The 26,663-nt window shown below is 41.0% G+C and overlaps 2 protein-coding genes across 11 annotated transcripts in view; one reads left to right on the top strand and one right to left on the bottom strand.

Moving 5' to 3' along the window:
• The window catches only part of CEBPZOS (CEBPZ opposite strand), a 36,238-nt gene that overhangs the window by 7,770 nt on the left and 1,805 nt on the right, over nucleotides 1-26,663 (top strand). The window contains exons 3-6 of one of the 10 annotated variants that reach the window (XM_053891004.1): nucleotides 14,037-14,116; nucleotides 18,975-19,038; nucleotides 24,949-25,064; nucleotides 26,121-26,165. In XM_053891004.1, coding sequence (XP_053746979.1) covers nucleotides 24,950-25,064; nucleotides 26,121-26,165 — 160 coding nt within the window. In that variant the 5' untranslated portion in view covers nucleotides 14,037-14,116; nucleotides 18,975-19,038; nucleotide 24,949. The other 9 variants (XM_019447466.2, XM_019447505.2, XM_019447456.2 and 6 more) reach the window with 9 other exon arrangements.
• SULT6B1 (sulfotransferase family 6B member 1) lies at nucleotides 138-17,447 on the bottom strand. Its single transcript, XM_019447548.2, has 7 exons — nucleotides 17,096-17,447; nucleotides 15,542-15,654; nucleotides 10,913-11,002; nucleotides 9,651-9,777; nucleotides 6,364-6,458; nucleotides 3,101-3,257; nucleotides 138-268 (listed from the first exon to the last, which is right to left on the bottom strand). Exons 1-7 carry the CDS (start codon nucleotides 17,292-17,294, stop codon nucleotides 138-140), a joined length of 912 nt encoding a protein of 303 aa, XP_019303093.2. The 5' UTR covers nucleotides 17,295-17,447.

Here is a 26,663-nt window from a genome sequence, read left to right as displayed (position 1 = left end):
TTATGTATATCTAAACGTTGTTTAATTATCATTAGTTGATTATTTGATCAACTTATTTCATTATTTAATAATCATTCAGGAAAAGAAAATACCCATGCCTGCTGAATTGGCAATCGGATGGCAGTAGGATTCCTACTTCAAGGGTGGCAGTAGGATTCATACTTCAACTTTGCTCCTAGGGAAGTGCCTGCCAAGCACTGTTTGAATTTTTCATCCATTTCCTGGTTCTGAGTTTCACTGAACAAATTTTTCCAATCACCAACTTCACCTACAATACACACAAAAATAACAGACCCGGACACCTGTTAGAAGATAGTTTCCTCATTTTTTTTTTTTAGCTATTTATTACATTTTATTTTTATTTTTATTTGAGTATGGTTGGCACACAGTGTTACATTCGTTTCAGGGGTATCACATAGTGGTTCGACAACTAGACACACTATGCTGTGCTTACAAGTATAGCTGCCATCTGTCACCATACAATGCCATTTATAATACCGTTACCTGTGCTGTGCCTTTTAGTCCCATGACTTGTTCCTTACTTAACTGGAAGCCTGTACCTCCTACTTCCCTTCACCCATTTTACCCATCCCCCTATTTCTTCTTGATTTTACCATTTTTTCAGTGCAGCATTTCACTTTGAAATGTGAAATGGAGACATGAAGAAAATTAAGCAGTCTTAAAAATGAATCTAATTGCTCCTGTAAAGTTAATGGTATCCATTGGGGCCTCCCCATCTGTGGCATAGTAGGTGATGTGCTTTCTTTATATCACCGAAGGGACTGTTGGCCTCAGTCATCTCCTAGCCCCACCCCTGTCTCAACACTTGAGACCTAAAATGCCACTATCTGAGAGTCATTCTTTTTTCCCCCTCTGTAAAGTCTTTTAAATACCTTACCCCTTGAGAAGTTATCATTTTACAACAGGTTTTGGTTAAGACCTCAGATGCTGGTAATTTTGTAAAAAGTTACTACTTTGCCTAAGATTAGGATATGTTTTTCTTATTCCTTTTAAAAACAAAGGAAGTTGCTTCTTTCTTTAGAATCTTTTGGTGATTTGGGTTGAAGTTGCAAGTTCCTTGTTGCATAGCCATTGAAATGTATGTTTATAAAGAAGGAAAATGACAAGGAAGTGCTTGGATGTATGAAGGGAATAACATAAAACACAATGCTGTTTACAAATGTCATCCACTATAAAAAACATCACAGAATGAGGCTGGAAGAAATATGCCAAAAAGTTAAACTTGCCTCTGGTGGGAGAAATGTGAATAATTTTTAACGCTCTTGCACATTTACCTGTGCCTTCTGAATTTTTGCAAAGAATATTGTAAAATACTTAAGTTACCGCTTTATTTTAGAATTTTTCTGTTCTGAATAGTGAGTGATTAACGCCTGGGTGTTTCAGTTGGTTGAGCGTCCGACTTTGGTTCAGGTCATGATCTTGCAGGTTTGTGAGTTTGAGCCCTGTGTTGGGCTCCATGCTGGCAGCTCAGAGCCTGGGGCCTGCTTGGGATTCTATGTCTCCCTCTTTCTCTGCCCCTCCCCTGCTCGCTCTCTCTCTCTCTCTCTCTCTCTCAAAAATAAACATTAAAAAAAAATTTTTAAAAAGCAATATAAAGAGAAGTTCTATTTTCTTCCCCCTCCTTTAAAGCTAATCAAGCAAGGCATAAAAATCAGGGGTAAAGTCAGGAATCAAGCCCAAGCTAGATTTACATTCAATGTTCCATTCACAGTGGGTATTTTATTTTATTTTATTTTATTTTATTTTTTAACATTTATTTATTTTTGAGACAGAGAGAGACAGAGCATGAACGGGGGAGGGGCAGAGAGAGAGGGAGACACAGAATCGGAAGTAGGCTCCAGGCTCTGAGCCATCAGCCCAGAGCCCGATGCGGGGCTCGAACTCACGGACCGCGAGATCGTGACCTGAGCCGAAGTCGGACGCTCAACCGACTGAGCCACCCAGGCGCCCCCACAGTGGGTATTTTAGATGGGTCTTCATTTGATAAAGTAAAGTGGAGTAGACTCAAGTAAACCTACGTTCAAATCCTGACTCCATCGATCATTAGCTTTGTGGCAATGGACAAATTAATTTCCCTGAGCTTTGGTGCCCACATTTATAAAATTAAGGAATTCATGAATTTTTTTGCTGTAAAATTTATGCCTAGGAAAAGGTCTAACACATAGTGCTGCCTCTAAATCATGTTATACTATATATATATATAATATATATATATATATAATTTAAAAAATTATATATATATAATTTTATAAATTATATATATATAATTTTATAAATTATATATATATTATATATATATAATTTAAAAAAACTGGTAATACCTAACCTATATTATCATAAACTGTCATAAGAAGTTAGATTGCCTTTAAAAAAATCACAGTTTTCAACCAACAGGGCAGTAAGAGGTGGCCAATGAGGTATAAAGAAGTCACTGATGAGGCTTCCCACAAAGTTCTTTAAAGGGGCCTCACTCAGCTAACATGCGATTCTGTATCTTGCTATTCCCTGTTTATTTTAAAAATATAGAATCCTTTAGTTTTAATGTAATGGTGGAGCTCTGGCTGTTGTCCTGCCATCACATACTGGCAAGCAGAAAGGTACAAGGAACTTAGTACTCTAAAAGATACTTTAGATATTGTGGAACTCACTCAGTCTACTTCTGTGGAATTAGTACACAGTAGAAGTATACTACTCAGTGGAACTCAGTCTACTTTGAACTCACTGTGTCCAAACTTATTAAGGGAGAAACAAGAAAATCCTGTCTTAACTGAAGATAAAAGTATTTGGATTGGGGCACCTGTGTGGCTCAGTTGGTTAAGTGTCTGCCTTCCGCTTAGATCATGATCTCATGGTTCGTGGGTTCAAGCCCCACATCTGGCTTAGTGCTGACAGCTCAGAGCCTGGAGCCTGCTTTGGATTTGGGGTCTCCCGCTCTCTCTGCCCCTCCCCTGCTGGTGCTCTGTCCGTCTCTCTTGTCTCTCAAAAATAAATATACATTAAAAAAATTATAAAAATAAAGTATTTGGATTGCCTGTTACATGCAAACCAATGGATGTCCCAGAAACAAATGCGACTTTACCTTTGCGGAACAGGAAGGGCCCAACGGCACCGTGTGTTTCCTGGGACTTTGCTCGCATTGCTTGGAAGGTACTCTGGGCTGAGATGGTTTGGATCTGCTCGCCGGTTAAAGAGAATCCAAAGAACTCAGCAGTTTGTTTTATTCCAGCGGTCAGGTTCTGAAAACAACATTTTCAAGGATAAACTTCTTTCTATGGGAATTGTGCCCGAGCAAAGACAGGTTTCTTAGCCAGAATGGATTTACTAAGCCTACCTCTCCAACTCACCTTTTCATCTCTCTCTTTAGACTTTCTTTGATACTTCTGTATCAATATTTCAGATAGCCCTACAAAATATTCTGTATTGTTTTTACTTTGTAGTTTCAATGGGTGACTCTTACTAAACTCCTCAGGATACAAATAATGATAGCAAGCATTAAGTAGTAGGTCTTATCTAAGATGATACTCATTTTATTAAAAAGCACCAGTCTAGGGGCACCTGGGTGGCTCAGTCGATTAAGCATCCGACTTTGGCTCAGGTTATGATCTCCCAGTTTGTGAGCAAGGCTTGCATCGGGCTGTGTGCTGACAGCTCAGAGCCTGGAGCTTGTTTCAGAATCTGTATCTACCCCTCTCTCTCTCTGCTTCTCCCTGACTCTTGCTGTCTCTCTCTCAAAAATAAACATTAAAAGAAATAATAAAAAAAAGCACCAGTCTAAATGAGCTGAGGAAATCAATGTATTTGTACATGCCCATTCCAATTCTCTTTTCTTCTGAATCCTATTTATAGCTAATGTTTAATTCTATCCAGAAAGTCTAATTTTTAGAATCCTGAAAACTAGAAGGAATCTTGAAATTAATCTTGTCTAAATACCCTTGTAACCAGTATCCCTACCAATGAAGATTCATAATCTTCTAGAACAGTTTCTTAAACTGTATTCTACAAAACACTAATTTACTTCAAGGTGGCTATAGATGTTTTGTGAAAAAAGAAAAAAAAAAGAAAAGAAAAGGAGAGTGAAGGGTGAGGTCAAGTAAGTTTGGAATCCTTTTGGTTAAATAAAGAGAAGTTTGTTTTGTTTTTCCTACAGGATTTCTCACTCTTGAGTATGTCAGCTTGCAATGTGAATGTCCCAAAAGACCCACAGTCCCCAAATCAGTTTGAATAGGCAACCTCCAAGCAAGAATTATTAACATCTGGGCAACATGGCATTCCATGGAACACAAGTTTCAGAAACATCATTGTAGACTAGAAGGATAAAAGACTAAATTAGTATGTTCTCTCATGTTACATAAATGCACTTGAGAAACAGAAGGGATGGATTCATTCATACTTCCCTTTGATAAGAATGTCAGAGGAGACTGGTGTTAATAACCCAATTCCTCTAGAAAGCATTTGGCACGCTCCCTTTTTAACATACTTTCTCTACTGGAGTCCAGGACTCTGGCTTCCCTCCTGCCTCATTAGCCCCTCCTCCACCTCCTTTGCTGGTTCCTCCTGTTTCCCAAACAGTCTATATGGGGGACTCTAGGGCTCAGTTCTTGGTCTCCTTCTCTTCCCTATGTATATACTTACGTACATGTAAGTATATAATCTCATAGCTTTAAATGCCATCTATGTGCCAAATTTATATATACAGCCCAGCACTCTCTCCATTCAACACGTTTATAGTCAACTTGACCTCTCCATTTGGATGACTAATAAACATCTCAGACTAAGCATGTGCAAAGCCAAACCCCTGATCTTTCCCACAATCTCACTTCACCTGCTGGCATCTCGTACTCAAGGGACGACAATTCAGTCCTCTCAGTTGGTCAGGCCAATGATATTGGAGTCTTATTTGACTTCATTTTTCTCTCACTGCTCTTTCTCCCATCCAATCCAGCAGCAAATCCTAATAGCTCTTCTTCAACAAATATTCAGAATTTAACTACTTATTACTTCCATTGCCACTTCTGGTCTAAGCCACAATCTTCCTTTGCCTGGACTACTATAGTACGCTCCTCATGGGTTTCTCTACACAATCTTTTCTTCTCTCTAGTACGTTTTCATACACCAACCAGAATGAACCTGTTAAAAACACAACTCCTATCACTTTTCTGCTCGAATCCCATAATGGTTTTCTATTTCACTCAGAGTGAAGGCCAAAGTAATTTCAATGGCTGGCCACATTATTCCCCTCACTCCTCTCTACCCCACTCCCTTGCCTCTGTTCTCATTGGTTAATCTCCCCTGGTTCACCCCTACTGACCCAGCCACATCCGCCTCCTTCATATCACTTAACCATACCAGGAACACTCCTACCTCAGGGCGTTTGCTCCAGTTGGTTCTGTATGCCTGGAAAATTCTTATTCCAGTTACCTACTCTGCTTACTCTCTCATCTTCTTTAGATCTTTGCTCAAATCACATCCATTCCATGAGGTTTCTACCAGCTATCTTATATGGGGATTTGTCCAACATCCCAATTCCCTACCCCAGACATTTCCAGTTTTCCTTAATCAATTATACCATTTCTTTTTTCTCACATATTATAAACATTTTTAAAATGTTATATTTATTGTTTTTTCTCTCTCCCTGCCTCTTCCAGCTAGAAGGTAAGCTTCTCCAGGGCAGTGAATTTTGTCTTGTCTGTTCACTGATGTATCACAAGGGCCTAGAACAATGCTGGGCAGCACTAAATGTTCATGAATGGGGGAGGGGAAGAAAAAAAAAAGAGGTTAGAGTGGGAGACAGCCAAAGCATAAGAGACTCTTAAAAACTGCGAGCAAACTGAGGGTTGATGGGGGTGGGAGGGAGGGGAGGGTAGGTGACGGGTATTGAGGGCATCTTTTGGGATGAGCACTGGGTGTTGTATGGAAACCAATTTGACAATAAATTTCATATATTAAAAAAATAAATAAATGTTCATGAATACCAATTTAAAAAATAACATTATATGGAAAAATCAATTCATAGCCAAATGCATGTTCATTTCCATCTCAGTTGAAACCTACTTATTATTTCTGCCATTCTTAAGTTGGACTATCTATCACAGAAGGAAAATAAAGCAGCCACTGTTAGTAATAAGTTGCTAAGCATTATTTTATTTCTGTTAAATAAACAACCTAAGCCCCTATGCATTGTTTTTTGTTTTTTTTTTCCCTAGCATTGTACCACAAATCTGGAATATTTATTTTTTTAATTGAATACAATATTTGTTCACACAACCAGACATTAAAAGTAGGTTCTCTATGTGATATTTTATAATAAATCTTGCTATAGAATGTCAATAATCAAAATCTTACCTTTTTCAGGTCTTCATATAATATGAACTTAACATTTTCATCATCAAGATGTTTGTTCCAGTTAATGGCAAAATCAAAATAGCTTCCCCAGGAAACTAAAAATATAAGGAAAAAATTCTTAGGGAATTTCAAATAATTGAGGTTAAAATTATAGATGGTTAATTTATGCTTTAAAATATAAACTATATATGTGTGTGTGTATATGCTCAGACAAGATGTTTGTATGTCATTATAAATCCCTGCTCCAGAAGAACTGGCATACGGCCATTCCTGTGTCAGATTTCTATTCATTTTATTATTTTCATAAATAATAACTAAGCAAGTTGCAAACGTGGTTTGATAAAAACTACCAGACATTCATGAATATTTAGGTGAATAAAATGATTCAGAAATAGTGAAAGGTACACGAAAAACGACAGATAGTACCAGAAAGAAAAGAAATGATGAGACAGATGTTTTCTCAATCAGCATTGTCCAATAGAAATTTAATGAAAGCCACATCTGTAAATTTTAAAAAATGCTTTTTTATTTATTTTTGAGAGAGAGAGAAAGCAGAAGCAAGGGAGGGACAGAGATAAAGGGAGACAGGATCCAAAGCAGGATCTGTGCTGAGAGCACAGAGCCTGGTTTGCGGCTCGAACTCATGAACCGAAAGATCATGACCTGAGCCAGAGTCAGAGCTTAACTGACTGAACCACCCCAGCATCCCCCCACCACATCTGTAATTTTAAATATTCCAATAACCACATTAAGAAAAGCAAAAAGAGGGGCGCCTGGGTGGCTTGGTCGGTTAAGCGTCTGACTTCGGCTCAGGTCACGATCTCACGGTCCATGAGTTCGAGCCCCGCGTCGGGCTCTGTGCTGACAGCTCAGAGCCTGGAGCCTGCTTCAGATTCTGTGTCTCCCTCTCTCTCTGACCCTCCCCCGTTCATGCTCTGTCTCTCTCTGTCTCAAAAATAAATAAACATTAAAAAAAAATTTAAAAAATCATATGTCTTGCTCAACATCACCCCAGTGTGAGTGATTTGAACCTGAATTTAAATTCAAGCTCTGCTACTTAGTGGCTGTGTGAGCTTTTTATGCCTCTATTTCCATCTTTACAAAAGGGGACAAGTATAGTATTTGTCCCCATGGGGTTCTTAAGAGAAATGGAAATTTTGGGGAGCATCTGGGTGGCTTAGTCGGTTAAGCGTCCAACTCTTGGTTTCGGTTCAGGTCATGATTTCATGGTTCGTGTATTCGAGTCCCTCATCGGGCTCCACGCTGACAGCACAGAGCCTGCCTGGGATTCTTTCTCTCCATCTCTCTCTGCCCCTCCTCTGCTCTCTGTCTCTCAAAATAAATAAACTTAAAAAAAAAAAATGAAATGTTAAAATGTACGTGAGAGATAGTATATAGTGCCTGGCATGTAGTAATTGCTCAGTAAGTGGTAACTATTCTATCTAATATTAATTACTAATATATAATAATAAGTGATGAAGCCAATCCAGTCCTCTCATTGCAAATCCTGCATGTTTTCCAGTACATTGAGCTTCCTTTATAACTTGAACGTAACAAAGCGTGCAAAGCAGAAACTTTGTACCACTTAGTGAGTGGTTTCCAGACAAACAAAACTTTGATCGTGGTGCTTCATAAGCACCTTCTGTACACTCCCCCCCCCCATCCCAGTACTTAATCTGTGCTTAGGAGCCAATACTGTACCCAGTGGCCATGCATGTGGGGCGTGGCGTTGCTGTGCTGGTCACCCTTAGAAGTGGTCCTCTTTGGGCGCCTGGGTGTCTCAGTCGGTTAAACATCCCACTCTCGATTTCAGCTCAGGTCATGATCTCACAGTTTCATGTGTTTAAGTCCCACATCGGTCTCTGCATTGACAGTGCAGAGCCTGCTTGGGATTCTCCCTCTCTCTCTGCCCCTCCCACACTTGCGCTGCTCTGTCTCTCTCAAAATAATAAATAAGTCCATGAGCAAATAAATAAATAAATAAATAAATAAATAAACAAATAAATAAAACTTTAAAAAAACATGTTAGGATGAGCACTGGGTGTTGTATGTAAGCGATGAACCATGGGAATCTACCCCCAGAACCAAGAGCAGACTGTACACGCTGTTTGTTAGCCAATAAAATAAAATAAAAGTGGTTCTCTTAGAGTGACCTGTCAACAACTTCTCAAGGATCATGTGGCATTAACTCTGCCTTCTATGACACTGCCAAGACTGAAAAGAGTCACCAACTAAAGGAGGCATCTTTAATCTCTGGCCATTATACCCATGGAAGTAGAGTCACTGGGACTTACAAGCAGTGGGACCACTGGCAAGTGTTTTAACTTTTTGGACTGGTTTTCTCATCTGTGCAAGGGGCTGGAAATACTTTATTCATAGTTTGTTATAGTCTTAAATGAAATCACGCACATACAACACCTCCTTTAGTACATTGGAGCATCAGTAGGCACTTACAAGAGTTTTTTTTTAAGTAATCTCTACACCCAATGTGGGGCTCGAACTCACAACCCCAAGATCAAGGGTTGCGTGCTCTACTGACTGAGCCAGCCCGAAGCCTCAGTAGGCACCTACAAAATTGCAGTTATCAATTACCAGAGGTAAAACATCAACATGGTCTAACAAAGCCTTTTCTTTTCTGGCAAACAAATATCTTAGATGTGTTTGCTCAATGTCATGGTTTTATCTCTCTCTCTCTCTCTCTCTCTCTTTTTTTTTTTTTTTATCATTGTGTTATATAGAGACTTAGGGGAAATTAACCAGAGATGCTTTTCTACATGACTCCGTATAGGCCTCTTGGTCCTATGTCTGTTCTATGGCCACCTCATACTTATAGGCAACATGTAAATTGCCCAAATTATTTTTAAAAACAGTAATGTATTATTGTTTGATGTGCAGAACTAGTGGTGCTATAAAACTTCATTAAAGTTTCATTAAAAGCAACTTTTTGGCGGGCGCCTGGGTGGCTCAGTCGGTTGAGCGAACGACTTCGGCTCAGGTCACGATCTCGCGGTCCGTGAGCTTGAGCCCCGCTTCAGGCTCTGTGCTGACAGCTCAGAGCCTGGAGCCTGCTTCAGATTCTGTGTCTCCCTCTCTCTGACCCTCCCCCGTTCATGCTCTGTCTCTCTCTGTCTCAAAAATAAATAAACGTTAAAAAAAATTTTAAATAAAAGCAACTTTTTGGTTCCTGGATCCTCCCTAGTCTTCTTTCTTTACCTTAAAATACATTTGATTTTTTGTACTTTTGTGGTCATCTGTCAAAGTAAGAATTCCTTCACCAACAGCCATACCTTGGCCTTTCATGAACTGTCTGAAGAATTCATCCCAGGAGCCATAGCTTGGAATATCAGGGACATTGTTGTGGAAATGGAAAAAAGATACTGCTGTATCTTTAGGGTTTCGAAATATCACCAATATCTAGAAAGAGAAAATTAAGTTAATTAATTCAGGTCTATATTTTGAACTTTGGAAAAGTGAAGGGGTGAACAATATTATTGTGTAATCTTGTATACGACATAATTTTGTTAACATACAGAGAAATTGAAGAAGCGGGGGTGGCAGATGGGGAAGTCTGGGGAGAGGGAAGAGAAAAGAAGAAAAAGCAGACTGATGTTGTAGCAGAGAACTTTTGCTAATGAACTTAGACATTAAGAAGGCATGTGTAGAAGATATGAAAAAAGCAAGGTGCCTGGGTGGCTTAGTCGGTTAAGTGTCTGACTCTTGAGTTCGGCTTAGGTCACAATCTCATGGTTTGTGGGATCGAGCCCCAAGCCAGGTTCTGCACTGACAGTGCAGAGCCGGCTTGAGATTCTCTCTCTCTCTCTCTCTCTCTCTCTCTCTCTCTGCCCCTCCCCCAGCTAGCATGTGTTCATGCGTGAGCAGTGCACACACTCTCTCTCTTTCTCAAAATAAATAAATAAACGTTAAAAAAAAAAAAAAAAGAAGATACCAAAAAGGAAAAAAGGGCAAGCTCATTAGAATAGTCATAAGGGCATGATCTGGAAGGGTAAACCACAAAGTAAAAATTGCAAAATAATATTAAAGAAAAAGTAATATTAAGGACAATGAAAATAATGTTCAGAGTTTGGTCAGCGAAGATCAAACAATGATAAGAGGAGCCAAAGCACCTATAGTTATGTTTGCAGGACATGAAGTTTGCTATTATACGTGAAATTCAGAAATAAAATTGCTTCAGACCTCACATAAATAATGCTCACCAGAAAGAACAAAAAAACACAACTTCTCATTTTCCTATCGCATTCTTTTGTTAAACTCTCTAAATATCTTAGTGGGATTCTGGAATCTATTCACTATAAAACAGATTTTAAAATATGTTCAATTCTAGGTATATGTTTTATATCCTAGCTGAAAATGCATTCACTTTGAGCACAATAGCAAATATATTTGAAGAAAGAACAGAAGAAATGCTAAATCACACGTTTCATTTCTCAAAATTCTATGATAAGATGCAGACTTCATCACATAGCTCAGAAAGGCAATATCTAGACATTAAAAACTTCAAACTGAAATACGAGTAGGGAGGGACACTCACCTTGGCTTTATTCTTGAAGATGGACCCAGGTAATTTGTCATAATGGAGATGAGTTGCCAGAATCCTTGGGGATGGAAACTGTTTCATTCTCTTAAAAACAGACATGGTAAAGTAAAAGCATGTATGTCTTATGGTGAATTGCTCTTAAGTGTAGTATCTGAATGGTAGTTCCAAGTATCACTACTGTGCCTTTTCTATTTCCCCCTCTAGTTTTTAAAAATTTATTTCTGTTTTCTTAATTTGTGGGGATGAGGAATGGAGAAAGTCATAAATAATTTAAATCATCCTTCTGGACCGCCTTATAGGGTTTGGCTTACCATTTTGGAGGGGTCTTTTTTTTGAAAATTTTACCTCTTCTACAATCACACTAAATTCTTTTTAGAATTGACTCTTTGCAGCTCATAATTTGTGATCTATTCTGTCTTCATTTGGCTCTCTTCTATAGTCAAGGTCTTTACCAGAAATATTCAAGTTTTTCCATAGGTCTCCCAAACCCACTTTTAATATCTAGACTTTTTTTTTGCCAACAAAATTCCATGCAATCAAATATCCTAACAGAACCTGGAAGTGCACAGTCACTTGAATATCTGAGAAATATTTTACTAGAAAAATTCTTGTCAATGTAAGACTCAGTGATTGATTCTTTGTGTGTGTGTGTGTGTGTGTGTGTGTGTGTGTGTGTGTGTCTGCTTCTACTGATAATTTAAAAAATGAAGTTACCTGTTTAATCTGCCAGCGTTAAGGGTTTTAGTACGTTATATGGGCTAAAGCCTCGAGTTTCATTTCCACACTTGTAGAGGTCACTCGCAGCTGGGGCACATTATTTCAAGTGGTAAAATGATATTTAGACGTTTATAGCCAATGTTTCTGTAGAAACTTAGTGGACATCAGACACCAGCTCATGTCATGATCTTGCAGTCCATGAGTTGGAGCCCCGCCTTGGGTTCTGTGCTGACAGCTCAGAGCCTGGAGCCTGCTTCAGATTCTGTGTCTCCCCCTCTCTCTCTACCCCTCCCCTGTGCGCTCTCTCTCTCTCTCTCAAAAATAAAATCAACATAAAAATTTTTGAAAAAAAGAAAGAAACTTAGTGGACATCTCAACTCAAGCAAGAGCCAAAAAAAAAAAAAAAAGGAAAAAAAAACACCTGAGATTTTAAAAATAAAAAACCAATTTAAGTCAATGATATGGGTTCCAGTGGCAATTAATAGTCATAATACTTGAGGGGCATCTGGGTGGCTCAGTCGGTTAAGCTCAGATCATGATCTCACAGTTTGTGAGTTTGAGCCCTGCATCTGGCTCTGGGCTGACAGCTCAGAGACTAGAGCCTGCTTTGGATCCTCTGTGTCCTCTCTCTGCCTCTCCCTTGCTTGCACTCTCTCTCAAAAATAAATAAACATTAAAAAAGAAGAGAATAGAGTAGTCGTAATACTTGATTTACATCAAATTTCCCTAATTTTTAGTTTTGAACATCACTTTTACATTCGTTCACAGCAATCCCCTCAGGTGGATATTATAACCCCCATTTTAGAGATTAACAAATGACTTTGAGGTTTTAAGGGCTTTGTGCAAAATCGCACAGATGGTAATTTTCAGATTAAGTTATAGAATGCAGTTTCCACTGCACTGCATGGCCAAAAATCACAAAAAGACATATGAGAAATGGTAAAGTTCCTAATAGGATTAAAGAAATATCCAGGGAGAAAACGGGAAATAACTGTAACAAAACTGATGTGTCAACGAAAATGTGTGATGGGGCCAAACTATAAGCAATGTAAAGACTGGATATAGACATATTTTAAGAAAATACATGTATTTAATTTTATTTATTTTTGTAAGTAATCTCTATGCCCAATGTGGGGCTCAAACCCACAACCCGGAGATCAAGAGCTCACATGGGGCACCTGGGTAGCTCAGTCTGTTGAGCATCCGACTCTTGGTTTTGGCTCAGGTCAAGATCTCACAGTTTGTGGGTCTGAGCCCCTCATTGGGCTCTGTGCTGAGGCACGGAGCCTGCCTGGGATTCTCCGTCTCCCTCTCTCTTCCCCTCCCCTGCTCATGCACTCTCCCTCTCTCTCTCAAAGTAAATAAATAAATTTTAAAAATTATAAATAAAAGGGGAGTTGGAGGGGAGCCTGGCTGGCTCAGTCAGAGCATGCAACTCTTCATCTCCAGATCGTGAATCTGAGTCCCAATTCGGATGTAGAGTTTACTTTAGAAAAAATTGGAGGGGCACCTGGGTGGCTCAGCTGGTTAAGTGTCTGACTTCGGCTCAGGTCATGATCTCACGAGTTCGAATTCGTGAGTTCAAGCCCTGCATCGGGCTCTGTGCTGACAGCTCGGAGCCTGGAGCCTGCTTCGGATTCTGTGTCTCCCTCTCTCTCTCTCTGCCCCTCCCCCGCTTATGCTGCGTCTCATTCTGTCTCTCAAAAATGAAATTTTAAATAAAAATTACTTGGGGCGCCTGGGTGGCGCAGTCGGTTAAGCGTCCGACTTCAGCCAGGTCACGATCTCGCGGTCCGTGAGTTCGAGCCCCGCGTCAGGCTCTGGGCTGATGGCTCGGAGCCTGGAGCCTGTTTCCGATTCTGTGTCTCCCTCTCTCTCTGCCCCTCCCCCGTTCATGCTCTGTCTCTCTCTGTCCCAAAAATAAATAAAAAACGTTGAAAAAAAAATTTTTTTAATAAAAATTACGTTTTAAAAAAAGTTGGAAAGCTAGAGAAATGTTAGCATAAATTTTAAAAGTGATGATACACACCCTCTTTAGAAAAAAGGTTATGCAGTGGCCCGGAAAGGAGAAATCAATGGGGCTTTTCATTAGCCCGTTCATCTCTACCTAGGAAAGTTTCTTAAAACTCCTGTCCCCACGTCCTGAGCTGGTCCTGACCTCCCACCTCTGGGCCCTGCTGTGGCTGCTAGGCCTCTGCTTCCTCCTGATGTTGCAACCCACCAGATCCAGGATGCACGCTTAGCTCCCCACTCCAGCCCAGCCCCAAGTCCCTGAATACCTTACCTGCCTGTGTTTTTCCGTTACTTTAACCCAATCCATGGAAATGGGCTTCCTTCCCCCTAGGATCCAACTTTTCAGTTTGTATTTGTCATCATGCCATGTGTCTCTGTCGTTTTCCAGAAACCCCTTCGTCAGTCCCGATCCAGTGACTTAATTCTCAGTAACTGAGTTCTTCTGTCTGCTTGTTGGGAGTCCTGGCAGTAAGCATCTCTGGAAGTTTTGCTGAGACTGTAGTCCGCCTCCCCACCAAATGCGTTTCTGGCAGGGCTGGGGCTGGCCCTCCTCCCACCTGTCCTGTCCAGGCACTGAAGTCTTGAGGCAGATCCTTCCTCCCTCCCTGTCCTTGCCTTTCCTGCCTGGGAACAGAACTTTCTGTCTCACACCCAAGCCTCACCTGGTTATATTGGTAGTGGGAGCAATAATGTGTAGTAAAGTGAATTAGAACAGGTAAGGGGGTGCCTGGGTGGCTCAATCGGTTAAGTGTCCAACTCTTCATTTTGGGTCAGGTCATGATCTCACAGTTTGTGAGATCGAGCCCTGCATCGGGCTCTGTGGTGATAGCATGGAGCCTGCTTGGTGTTCTCTATTTCTCTCTGGCCTTTCCTTGCTCATGCATGCTCTCTCTCTCTCTCTCTCTCCCTGAAAATAAATAAATAAACATTAAAAAAAAAAAAAAAAAAGAACCTTAGGGTGCCTGGGTGGCTCAGTCGGTTAAGCATCTGACTTCGGCTCAGGTCATGATCTCATAGCTCGTGAGTTCTAGCCCCGCGTCAGGCTCTGTGCTGACAGCTCAGAGCCTGGAGCCTGCTTCGGATTCTGTCTCCCTCTCTCACTCTGCACCTCCCCTGCTTGCACTCTGTCCCTCTCTGTCTCTCTCAAAAATAAAAATTAAAAAAAAAAAGAACCTTTATGCATATCAGTGGCTTACTCTCTCAGCTACTACCCTTTCCCATCCCCCCACACACCAGAGACATCACTGATACAGGGACACCAAAGATAGTGTCTTATTAGGAAAAGACTGGGGGGTGCTGACATAAACTGAAAGCAGAATGATCCAGGCTTTAGAGGAACCCTTCTCTTGCCATCCCACCAAGTTTCTGTCTTCAGAGAGAAAGTTTTTATGGTTTTAATTTTTTTGAAGAGATCTTATTTTTTAAGTAATCTCTACACCCAACATGGGGCTTGATCGTACAAACCTAAGATCAAGAGTAGCATGCTTTACTGACTAAGCCAGCCAGGTGCCCCTCATTTTAATTTTTTTCTTCAGGTTTCTCGGCTTACTTTCCCTCCTAGTTCTCTTTAATAAGTAGGCTGTCTATATTGTGCAGAGGTTAAGAAGCTCAAATTGGACAATTTGGGTTCAAATCTTGGCCCTGACATTTATAAGCCCCTTGACCTTGGGCAAGTCTTTGACGGTTTGATCTTTTGAGAAACGGTGATGAGGTTTTTTTGCCCTGAAATGAGACAATCCTTGAAAGGTGCTGGGCTTAGATGGTACGCACAAAATAAGTTGCAATGATTATTAGTGTTAGTACTTTCTGAACCCAAAACTAAAAAAATCCCCCAAATGGAAGAAGTCTTTCTATGATAATTTACTATAAGTTTAAAGGCTGTTTTGTACTAACCTGATATTTTTCTGGGTCCCCACATTCAAGAATTGGAAATTCTGGATATTCATACTTTTTGTTAGATTCAGCAAATATTAACTCACTAATGATATGTAGAATCCAATTTGAACCTATAAGAAAAATCAGAGAATCAAAGCTCATTAAAAGAATCTTGGTATAGCAAACGCATGTTACTTGTGCATATACATCATAAAAATTAAAATCTATAGCCACTCTGTGGTGTGTACAATTGGTTCTTCTGCATTTGAAATAAACTGGGCTATGGAAAGAAATAGAGTTTTGTGGAAAATAGAACGTACTTACATTAATATAAATTCAGGTTACCTTATTTTTCAGATTTCTCTTTTAACAAGAGGCAATTCTTCTTAAATCTACAATATGTTCCTTATAGAACAATGTTATGTTATAGAAATGATTGTTTATTATATATCACATATTATTGTACCTTGCATTAGTAAATATTTTCTTTGAAAAAATTTTTTAATGTTTATTTTTGAGAGAGAGACAGACAGACAGAGCCTAAGCAGGGGGCAGGGGGGCAGAGAGAGTGGGAGACACAGAATATGAAGCAGGCTCCAGGTTCTGAGCTGTCAGTGCAGAGCCCCAATGCGGGGCTTGAACCCACGAACCGTAAGATCATGACCTGAGTCAAAGTCAGATGCTTAACTGACTGAGCCACCCAGGTGCCCCAGTGAATATTTTCTAAAAAAGTATATATAATTTTGAATTTATAAAAACTCAGCATCAAATAATAGAAAGAAAAATATCAAATAAAGATGACTTTAGTAAACACTTAGAGATGAAATAACAGTTTAAAAAATCAGATTGTGTAAAATAGGGATTTAGATTCTGTTTTTTTTTAAATGTATTTATTTATTTTGAGAGGAAAAGAGAGGGGGAGAGAGAGAGAGAGAGAGAGAGAGCGCTCATGGGGGAGGGGCAGAGAGAAAGGGAGAGAAAGAATCCCAAGCAGGCTCTGTGCTGACAGCGCTGAGCCCCATGCAGGGCTCGACCCCACGAACCACGAGATCATGACCTGATCTGAAATCAAGAGTCAGATGCCTGACTATGTCACCCCGGTGCCCCACAGATTCTTAATTTATCCTCCATTGATGAATGACCATTGTAACACTGGTTTGAGAAGCTGGAGGATTGATGATGTTTGATCCTGAAAAATAATTACGTGGAAATCATCATATACATTATAGACATGGCCATGCTCCTCAGTCAAAAACCAAGATGAATATCTTTCCTGCTCTCAGTGGCCGATGGCAAATGGACTTTCTTGCATTTCTCTTTCTGGTTGCTAGCCCCACCATGCCTCCCTTTCTGCATCCATCATCCTTCCCTCAGACCCCAGGATTTCTAAATCTAGCAGTTCTGGTTATTGATTTCACAAGCTATGTTCTTAACCATCTTGGTCGTCCTCCTCCCTGACTTCTGGCCAGCTTCATGCGGAGAGGAACCGCCTTCCTCCCACCTTTGCCTTGCACCCTGCCCAACCTACTCCTTATGAAAAAGCGCCCTTGTAGAAAATGACTTGTTATTTACCACACTTTGGATAAGATGCAAGCACTATGTCATCGCTTCTGGCTTCAAAGGTGTCCAAGGCCTGGAAAGTTTCTGAAGTGCACATGGTGATGGGGTACGGAATCCCCTGGTGGGTGAAAAACAAGCGAGAAAGTGCAGTTTCTTTTGATTTTTCCAGAGCTTCATCAATGTAGTCAATAAATTTCGACTTGTTGGCCATGCTGGCTCTCTGCTAATGAACCTGTTCTGTGGTTGTCCGGCGGCAGCCATCGCTTTTAAAGGAGTTTTTCAGGAGGTGGAATAAAGGACTCCTCCCATTCACATGAGAAACAAGTCATTTCATTCTCACCCCTTCCTCCCCCCACCTGCCTGTTTGCACGCCCACCTCTGACAAAAGGCAAACCACAGGTGCAAAAACAGGCTGAGGATCAGGGAGTATTACCCCAGGGGTTGATTATATTACCATTATGGACAATCCTCCCAAGGAAAGGAAGAGTGGAATCTCCGATCAGACGATAATAGATAATAACTATCTAGCAAATAGTTCTTCAATTGAATCAGACATACAATTTTCCATCACCGAATTGAGGAAATTTTAGAAGTCAGCAGAACATATCTTACTGAGGCAGGTAGTACACGTAGGGGAGCAACTTTCAATCTCCGTTTTACAGAGGGAAAAAAGAGCTGACCAAAGAGGGTTCCCAGTTGGATAGGGTTCTGGGTTTCACGTTATTTATAATAATGTCTTTTTAAAATGTTGGTAAAAAGGTAGAATTGGAATGTCCAACTGTCTCACTATTTTTGTATTTCTTTATGTAACAATGGGATGCTATTCACTGTAGGTGGGAAGGTGGTGTATTTCAGAATCTCCCTCCCCACCCCCTCCCCGCCAAAAAGGGAGGTAAGACTGGACTCCCTGCCAAGCTGCTTAGTGGGATTGTCCCTTACCTTATAAAGAGTCTTTGTTTACCTGGGGAAGGTAGAATTTAAGGTATTAATTCAAATACTGCTGTTGTCCTTAGCTTGCTTCTTAGTGAGTAAAATGTTAAAAAAAGACAATATGCCTGGATCCTGTTTTGACACTAATGCCTGTAATTATAGGAGGATTTGGAGGACTGTTTGGACTTCGTAATGTGAGCTCTGATTCTTCTTAGTCTCCCTAGGCTCAGGGCAAATGGTCAGTCTTACAGTTCTACCTCCTTGACTCTGTTTTATCTGCAAGATTTTATTTTTTAAAGTATTCTCTACACCCAATGTGGGGCTTGAACTCACAACTCCAAGATCAAGAGTCGCATGCTCCATTGACTGAGCCCGCCAGGTGCCCCCCTACTTGACTCTTAAGTGTCTACATGCATGATGCAGGGAAACAGCATGAATGATTGTAAAATAACCTAGATTATATGCTCGTGTGCACTGGTGTGCTTTTGAGTGCGGGTAGGCCCCAGGTTCTGTGCAACCCCAGCTTCCATTTAGCTCCTGGATCCACCTAGGCTGGAGATAAGTGGTGGGGGACCTCTCAGACGGCACTGCCCAGGCTTGGTTCACGCTCCTTGGTGGGAGCAGCACAGAAGGTTTGTTCAAAGCTCCTTTTCTTGAGATTACACACATTGCTCCCTCTTTAAAAAAAAAAAAAAATTTTTTAATGTTTATTTATTTTTGAGAGAGAGAGAGAGAGACAGATTGTGAGCAGGGGAGGGGCAGAGAGAGAGGGAGACACAGAATCTGAAGCAGACTCCAGGCTCTGTCTGAGCTGTCAGCACAGAGCCTGACACATGGCTCAAACTCACAAACCACAAGATCATGACCTGAGCGGAAGTTGGATACGTAACTGACTGAGCCACCCAGGTGCCCCGAGACATTGTTCCCTCTTAACTTCTTTTCTTTTTATTTTTTTCTCTAGGCTATGGACTTATGCCAGATGACAGAGAGAGACAGAATTCTGGAAAGAGAGATTGAGAAAACAGGTGACAAAAAATGTCTAGGGTGATTGAACTCAAGTCTGGTTAGTAAAGCAAGCAAGTGAGGATCAAGAAGCATATGTGCCCATTGGCCGCAGGCTGATTTTTAGGGGCAGGTAAATCGGCCCCTCCTGTGCCATCCCTCCCTTTATGGAGTGGGATGCCCCTTCAGGATTAAATTGTGCTTTTTTTGTCTTCTTTAGCAAGAGAAGTCCTACTTGCTAGTGTAGTACAGGATTGAAATTTACTTTGGAATCCTACATGCAGGGAGAGGGCATAGCCTCTTGGTATTTGGGGGAGTTTATTAAAAATTGGCTTCCCTCTTTAGAACTTGAACACCAGAAAGTCAGGGATGATGTGTATGAGTTAGTGGATGCTGAAAACATTCAGGATCCAGGATGGTTTATCTGGTGACACTTTGACATCCTAGAATGGGGACAATGAAGAACCACTCAACTCCAGCCCTGGGCAGCTGGCAAGGTCCTGTCTCCACTGCCCGTGTTTCAGGGACAGTGCCACCAGAGGCTCAGTCACCCGCTGTTCTGTGTTCTGTGGCCCTCCTAAGGGAAGGCTGGGTTGTCACCAAGATCCTGGGCCTCTCTTTTCCAGTAGGTGCCTTTGGGCACCAGTGGCCATGGGTCATCTAATCTCTGTAACCTCATGCCAGTTAATTGAAAGAGCTTTATTTGGAGGATCCCAGACAGGTTGGGTAGCTGCTCTTTCTCTGAGATAAGCATGGGAGAATGGTCAGCAAACCTCCTACGCATTTATTAGTGAAGAGATCCCTGCTGCCTTACACCTGCTACTTGTGAGTCTTTCCAATTGACACTGGTGGGAATCGGTGCCACTTTGAAAATCTGCCATCAGAGTCTTTCCCACCACCCCCAATACCCTCTGCCCTCTACCCCAATTCACTGATTGTATTAACTTAACACAAGTCTCCATTGAAGTCTATATTTCTCCTGTTCTAAACCTTGTGGGCAAATGGTCCTTACCTGCAAACATGTTTGTGAAATCTATGATGGAGTCCAGGATGTGTAAAAAATGAATATGAGGATGCCATATAAGTTTTGTGTAATACCAGGAAACTCCCACTCCAATGGACAGCCTCCTTTAATTAGTTTATATACACTCTCAGTGGAAGTGATTGTGTCTCTGTGCAATTATTTCAGCCTTTGTTATCAAGTTTTTTCTTTTCTTTTTTTTTTTTAATTTGAGAGAGAGAGAGAGAGAGAGAGAGAGAGAGAGAGAGAGAGAGAGGGAATCTTAAGCAGGCTCCATGCTTAGCACAGAGCCCAACTCTGGGCTTAATCCCACGACCCTAGGATCATGACCTGAGCCAAAATCAAGGGCCAGATGCTCAACCAACTGAGATGCCCAGGCGCCCTTCTTTTCTTTTCTCAATCTGAACCATTCCAATTTACCTTTTCGTCTTGTTTTGTCACCCTGGTTCATATATCTATGTATGTATATAACAAATATAAATATAAATTATATATTATATCATATTGTGTATTAAATACAATATATATTAAACAAATTCCTGGAAGTCATTGGGGCTGCTTTTGAAATGGGAAATATTTATCCTGGGTGAATCTTTGAATAGAAATGAATCTCTAAAGACTGCACATGTCTCGGCTGGAGGAAAAAGAAGAACATTAACAGAGTAGGTAATAGCTGGGGGTGGAGTTCTGAAAAGTTTTGAGAAAAACAGATCATGACAGCAAAAACAATAACTGACAAAAAAAAAAAAGAGAGAGATCTTGGGAGAAAAAATGGAGAGAAAGTCAGGTATATAATATTAATAGAATGGGGGTTCAAGCCAGAGATAGTTACTATAGAGCAGATAGAAGAGATAGAGACTATACAAAGCCCAGACATTAAGCGGATACTGATAAAGCCGTGTTGTGGAAGTTGGGGATCTGGATCTGTAGGGACCTAAGTGATCTTGACTAATGACATGCTTTAAATTAGTAGTTTGCAGATCCACATTTCTCACAACTTATGATGGTTTAGTTGTGTAAATGAACCATGTATGCGGCACTGTGGGGGTTGTACAGGAAAACTGGGGACATCACAAAGAGCTCCTCAGAGGCACTTCCTTTACCTGGCTTTGACAAAGACAGCTCCAACTAGCTTGCCAAAGACAACTCATCCCTTCTCTAAAACCTCAGGGGTCCTTCAGATTAGTACCAAGACCCTAGGGGCTCCTGGCTGGCTCAGTCAGAAGCAAGACCCTAATCGCTGTGTACTTTTCATTGGCTATTTGTGAATGTATTTTCCCCCCACTAGACTATAACCTCAATGAAGGTAGATCTGTGTAACTATTTTGGCTAGCCCAGGCTTCGTCTTGTACATAGTACCATAATAGACCTTTATATTCCTTTTCTCCTCTTCCTCCTTCTCCCCTTCTGCTTCTCCTTCTCTTCCTTTTGGGTAGTATAGGCAGTGCATCTCAAAATTCAATTTACAAGCGAATTGTCTAGGGATCTGGCTAAAATGCAGATTCTGATTCAGTAGGTCTGCATTTCCTACAACTTTGTTTTGTTTTTTAAGTAGCCTCCATGACCAGCATGGGGCTCAAGCTCATGTCTCTGAGTTGCTTGCTCTACCGGACTGTGCCAGCGAGGTGCCCCCCTAGGTCTGCATTTCTAAGAAGCTCCCAGGTTGCTGATTCTATCACACTTTGGGTTGCAGAGTGTAGAAAAATAATTGAGCACAGGTTTTCCAGTGCCCCGAGTTCAAATCCAATTTTAACTCTTGTTAACTCTGTGCTTGTGGGCAGGGTAAAACTCCCGCCTTCTCTGTAAAATGAGATACTCATACCACCTAGTATGACATAGGGTTTTTCTGAGGATTAAATAAATTAACGTACATAGGCGGCAGTCAAGATCTACTTTCTGTAAGGAAAGCACAACAACGGGGCACTTGGCTGGGTCCGTCGGAAGAACATGCGTTCCTTGATCTAGGGGGCGTGAGTTCCAGCTCCACATGGAGTGTAGAAATTATTGAAATAAATAAAACTTAAAAAAATAAAATAAAAGGAGCACAATAGGGGCGCCTGGGTGGCTCAGTCGGTTGAGCGTCCGACTTGGGCTCAGGTCACAGTCTCACAGTTCGTGTGTTTGAGGCCCGCATCAGGCTCTGTGCTGACCGCTTGCTCAGAGCCTGGAGCCTGCTTCGGATTCTGTGTCTCCTTCTCTCTCTGCCCCTCCCCCGCTCACGCTTTGTCTCACTCTGTTTCTTAAAAATAAATAAATGTAAAAAAAAAAATTTTTTTTTTAAAGGAGCGCAATAAAAAGTAATCACGGGGCGGGGCGGGGCCAACGCCGGGAGGGGCGGGGCTTTGGCAACACTCGCGCATGCGCAGTCCGCAGTAAGCGCCTCAGGTAAGAGCGAGAGCTGACTCTAGTTGAGAGTCCTGACTCTTGATCCTCGGAACGCTGAGCCGGGCAGGTTTTCTTTGGCGGGGGTAGGAGGTGGGGGTGGGTGCGCGCTAAAGTTCTGGGTTCATACTGAGGAAAGTTGGGTGTCGCTATATCCATCCATTCAGCGGGAGAGTCGCGGGAGAGGACCGAGCGTTTCCGGGTCGCTCGGCGACCTTGGCCCCTTGACCGGGCAGTGCAGCCTGCGATGATGCCCGCGGGAGTCGGCTGCGGGCCGGGCGGGAGCGTCCGGGGAGCCCGGGCAGGCGGGAGAGCGCGGGGGGCCGCCGAGATACACCGGAGACCCGGGGGCCTGGGGGCCGCGCGAGGGCCTGAGGATCGTGGGTAGCCAGCCTGAGGCAGCTCCCGGAGGCCTCGCTGGTTCCTTGGTTCTTGACCGTGGGAATCTGGACAAAGTGCTTTAGCTAATCAAACCCAGGGACGTAGCTGAGAAACCTTGCTCTCCAACATCTAGCGTGCGTGTGAGAGACCTTGCTGTGTGATAAATCGTGTTGCCTGCAGATGCTGAGCCGTGTCGGTTTCCAGCTGTAGTGGACGGATGAGGCGTTTTCAGACGCAACATTTGCACGTTTAAGCTTGTGCACCCTGAATCAGCTTCTCAGCCCGGTGCTTTGTGAACCCCCATGACGCACAGCCCTGCTTTCCTTCGAGCCCATTCGGGGACTGCTTTCTTTTAAACTTCGCCTAAGTTCTGTCCTTCTCCAAAATCTTGTCTAATCTTGTTCCTCCTCTGCTAGTTAGTAACCTAACTTCGTCGTGGACAGGTATGCCTTTGGTGGTCTTTGTCAACTAGGCTTTATCAGTCGTTATAAACACCTTTACTGAAGTCGAGGGACTTGTAATGTAAAATGTGTGTATATATTTTTCAAAAAGGTAAACACTGAATTATACAGTGTTACTTGTACTTTATGTTTTGAACCCTTAACCTCACCTCCCAACAGAACAAAACCAGATTTTATTTGGATTCCTTACACTGTGGTTATGGCTGCAGTCAGGCTTTATTTTTAAGTTAAAAGAATTATTTTTTTTTTCACCCGTTGAACATTAAAATTTATCCCACGAGAGGTCCCTGTACCAGTCATGACTTACTTGGTGTCAGGTACAGCATTGTAAACAAAACAGTTCTCCATTCCCACCCACTCAGCTGCCTGTTGGTTACATGCAAGTTCTTTATTAACTTCCTCTGCTTCGGTTTTTAAAGATACGAACAATAGTTTTAATCTTTTAGTCCCCAGGGTGATCATATTATCAAAATGAGGGAAAGGAATTTTGGAGGGAAGGGACACCTGGTAAAGAGATTAATCGGATAATCCCCCAAAGTAGGGTAGTTAATTACCCCGTCTCAGGCATTATAAAAAGGAGTCAAAAGGAAATGGTGCAAACGCATGACCGTGAGCAGAGAGCTGGGACTGTAGAGTATCACAGAGCTTACCATCTCTGCACGGATGTTAGAGAACAAACAGTATGACACAGCATACATTGACGATATCAAAATCCTAAGATTAAAAACGACTGGTTTCTCCTGTTGTTGGGGTTCTAGGGAGGCAGAGTAATAACTTGAGTTTATGTTTCATACACTCAGTAAGAGTCATATGTTATTTTCTTGACTTATATAGCCCCTTTCCCTTGTTTAGCTTTTACATTAGAGAAAGAGAATGAAGACTCAAACCCTTTTTGATTGGCTTTTATTTTAATTGAAGTGAATCAAGATCTGAAGTCTAGGTTGCCACTTACTGGATGGTGGTGATCAGTTTTCCTAATGTGGTACAGGGGCCTCTTGTATACAAGTCATTGGAGTTGCATGCACATAGGCACCTTACTGGGATGCTAACCCTCAACTTGCTGAATCAGAAAGCTGGGAACTCGGGAACTGCAGGGTGAGGCCCAGGAATGTGCATTTTTAAGAAGCCTTGTGGGTGATGTACTTAGTTTGAAAGTACTGTTAGAATAGCACCTCCCCAGAACAAGTTGATTTGTTGCTCAACTTTGAAATGCTTGGGCTGTGGCACCTAGTTCACTATATGCTGTATAAATAAATGAAAACCTCCAGCTATGAAACATGTACAACCACTTACAGAATAGCCTTACTTTTGTAGGGTACTTACAAAGGGCTTTCACATATGCTGCCCATTTAGATCATCTTAATATTTTTTTGGTTAAAAAGAAAGGATTTACCCTCTCTCTCAACATTCTATATTCTTAGGTAATTAAAAATCTTAGTTCCATAAATCTGTTAGTTCTTTTTACAGTGCTTTTTTCAGTTTTATCTCCTGCCCGTGCTTTATCCAATGGTATCTTTGGTTCATTGTGCCCCTTAGGGGTGGAGATTGAAAACTAGGAATGTGGGACATCTAATACAAATAAGTATACAGTATACATCATTCAAACTGGGAATGAATTATTTTTATGGAAGTGGTATTAAGTTTGTATGTGTTCACTCAGGTTTACATGTTGTTATTGTTAAACTTAGGATGGCCCGCACTATGGAACCACTGGCAAAGAAGATCTTTAAAGGAGTTTTAGTAGTTGAACTTGTGGGCGTTTTTGGAGCGTATTTTTTGTTTAATAAGATGAACACAAGTCAAGGTAATTCTAATTCAGAAGTTAATGTTTTCTAGAGGGGTGTACAGTCTATTAATGCATTTAGGTGCTAAACAGTTTTAGAGAAATTGCTTCTTCCAGGTATTGGGCATTTTTTTGGGTATAAGAGGAAAACTTGGTGTTAATTATGGACCTAATGACTCTTCTTCCTAAATGTTGTTTGTAGATGAAAGAGAATGTTTCACACTTCTATGGATTTTACTAGTCGGGGGCATAGAGCAAGTATTTTTGGTCTGGCTTAGTTTGGGAACATGGGTGGAAGAAATTCAGCCTGCCAATTATACCTCATCATCTGGTAGAGTAGTGGTGGCATAGCTGAATCATCAAATAACCACTCTCAAAGGCTATCATATCTGAGTTCTTCCTGTGTGTCAATATTGGACACTAAAAACCTTTCCCATGCCACCGGCTATCACTGCAAGTGCTTGACATTTTGTGGGGGGAAATTGTAGAGTCCTCAACTTTTTGAATTATTAAGTGGTGCTGTCTTTTCCTAAAGCAGATAATAGTAGTCCTGGGTGGTGGCCATCTTTGAAACTTATCATGTGTCTTCTTAAAGTGTTTTAGTGCAACACTGTGTTCTGGATGCTATTCGATCTCTACACTTTTCAAGTAAGGGTGTAAAAGAAAACATCGACATGGAATTTAAGAGCAAATTAAAGTTTCTAATTATATTAAGAGGGTAAAATAGAATCCATCGAACAATGAATTGTTTTTATGGATTCCATTTTGCCTTACTATGGAATTAGAAATATGTCTACTCAGTTTTTTATCTCAAACGTCATAGCTACACATTAACATTGAAAAGTTGCTTTTTGTCCCTTTTCTAAATAAATTACATCATGTATACAAGCCAAATTTGAAAAACTCCAAAAGGAACTATGGGAGGCAACATGTAAGGCAAGTACAACTTACACCCTGTCCAAAAGGATATAGTTCCTGATTGCCAGAAGGACCTTAACACAGATTATCTCATAAACCCTAAAGCTAGCACTAATTATGGACTCTATGCTTTAATATTTAACACTTTTTCTCCATCAGATTTCAGGCAAACAATGAGCAAAAAATTCCCCTTCATCTTGGAAGGTATGTTTTAAGAGTATACAAAAACTTTTTCAGGTACCCTTTAAGTAATTTTTTAAATGACCAATTAATGGTTAAGACTTTAATTTTGTGGTGTCAATTTCCAAGAATTACTGCCTATCCCTATTTTAGCTCCTCTGAGAACACAGGGCGGAGAAAATTCTCATTTGGAGATGACAGTAGTTAGCCAGTGGTTAAAAATGTAGACTTTGGAATGAAACCTATCTGAGGTGGTGATGTAATCAAATCACTACCTAAAACTTGAGTGACCTCTGGTTTGCTAATTTCTTGGGAGCTGTTTCTCCATACATTAGTGATAATAATGGCCATCTTTATGAACTGTTGTAAGGATTAAACAAGATGACATTGTGTAATCACTTAGCGCAGTATCTGCTATAAAGTAATGCTTAATAAATAGTGCTTATTATAACAGTACAGATGCTAGAGGGCTTGTAAGTGAAATACGTATCCTACTGTCTTTTTTACTTTACTATTAAGAAA

Source organism: Panthera pardus, unplaced genomic scaffold (genome assembly GCF_024362965.1).
Source record: "Panthera pardus isolate Hobbes unplaced genomic scaffold, ASM2436296v1 HiC_scaffold_26, whole genome shotgun sequence".
In the NCBI taxonomy this organism is placed as follows: domain Eukaryota; kingdom Metazoa; phylum Chordata; class Mammalia; order Carnivora; family Felidae; genus Panthera; species Panthera pardus.
The sequence above is the reverse complement of the archived record's forward strand: the minus strand, read 5'-3'. Positions and strand labels throughout refer to the sequence as shown.

Bases quoted from the DNA above. Each gene is read 5' to 3' on its own strand.
- SULT6B1 (XM_019447548.2), bottom strand. From the start codon at position 17,294: ATGGCCAACAAGTCGAAATTTATTGACTACATTGATGAAGCTCTGGAA. The intron at 15,655-17,095 runs GTAAATAACAAG...TTTTTCTTATAG, and splicing joins TGCATCTTATCCAAAGTGTG to GTTCAAATTGGATTCTACAT. The intron at 269-3,100 runs GTAAAGTCGCAT...TGTGTATTGTAG, and splicing joins GCCCTTCCTGTTCCGCAAAG to GTGAAGTTGGTGATTGGAAA.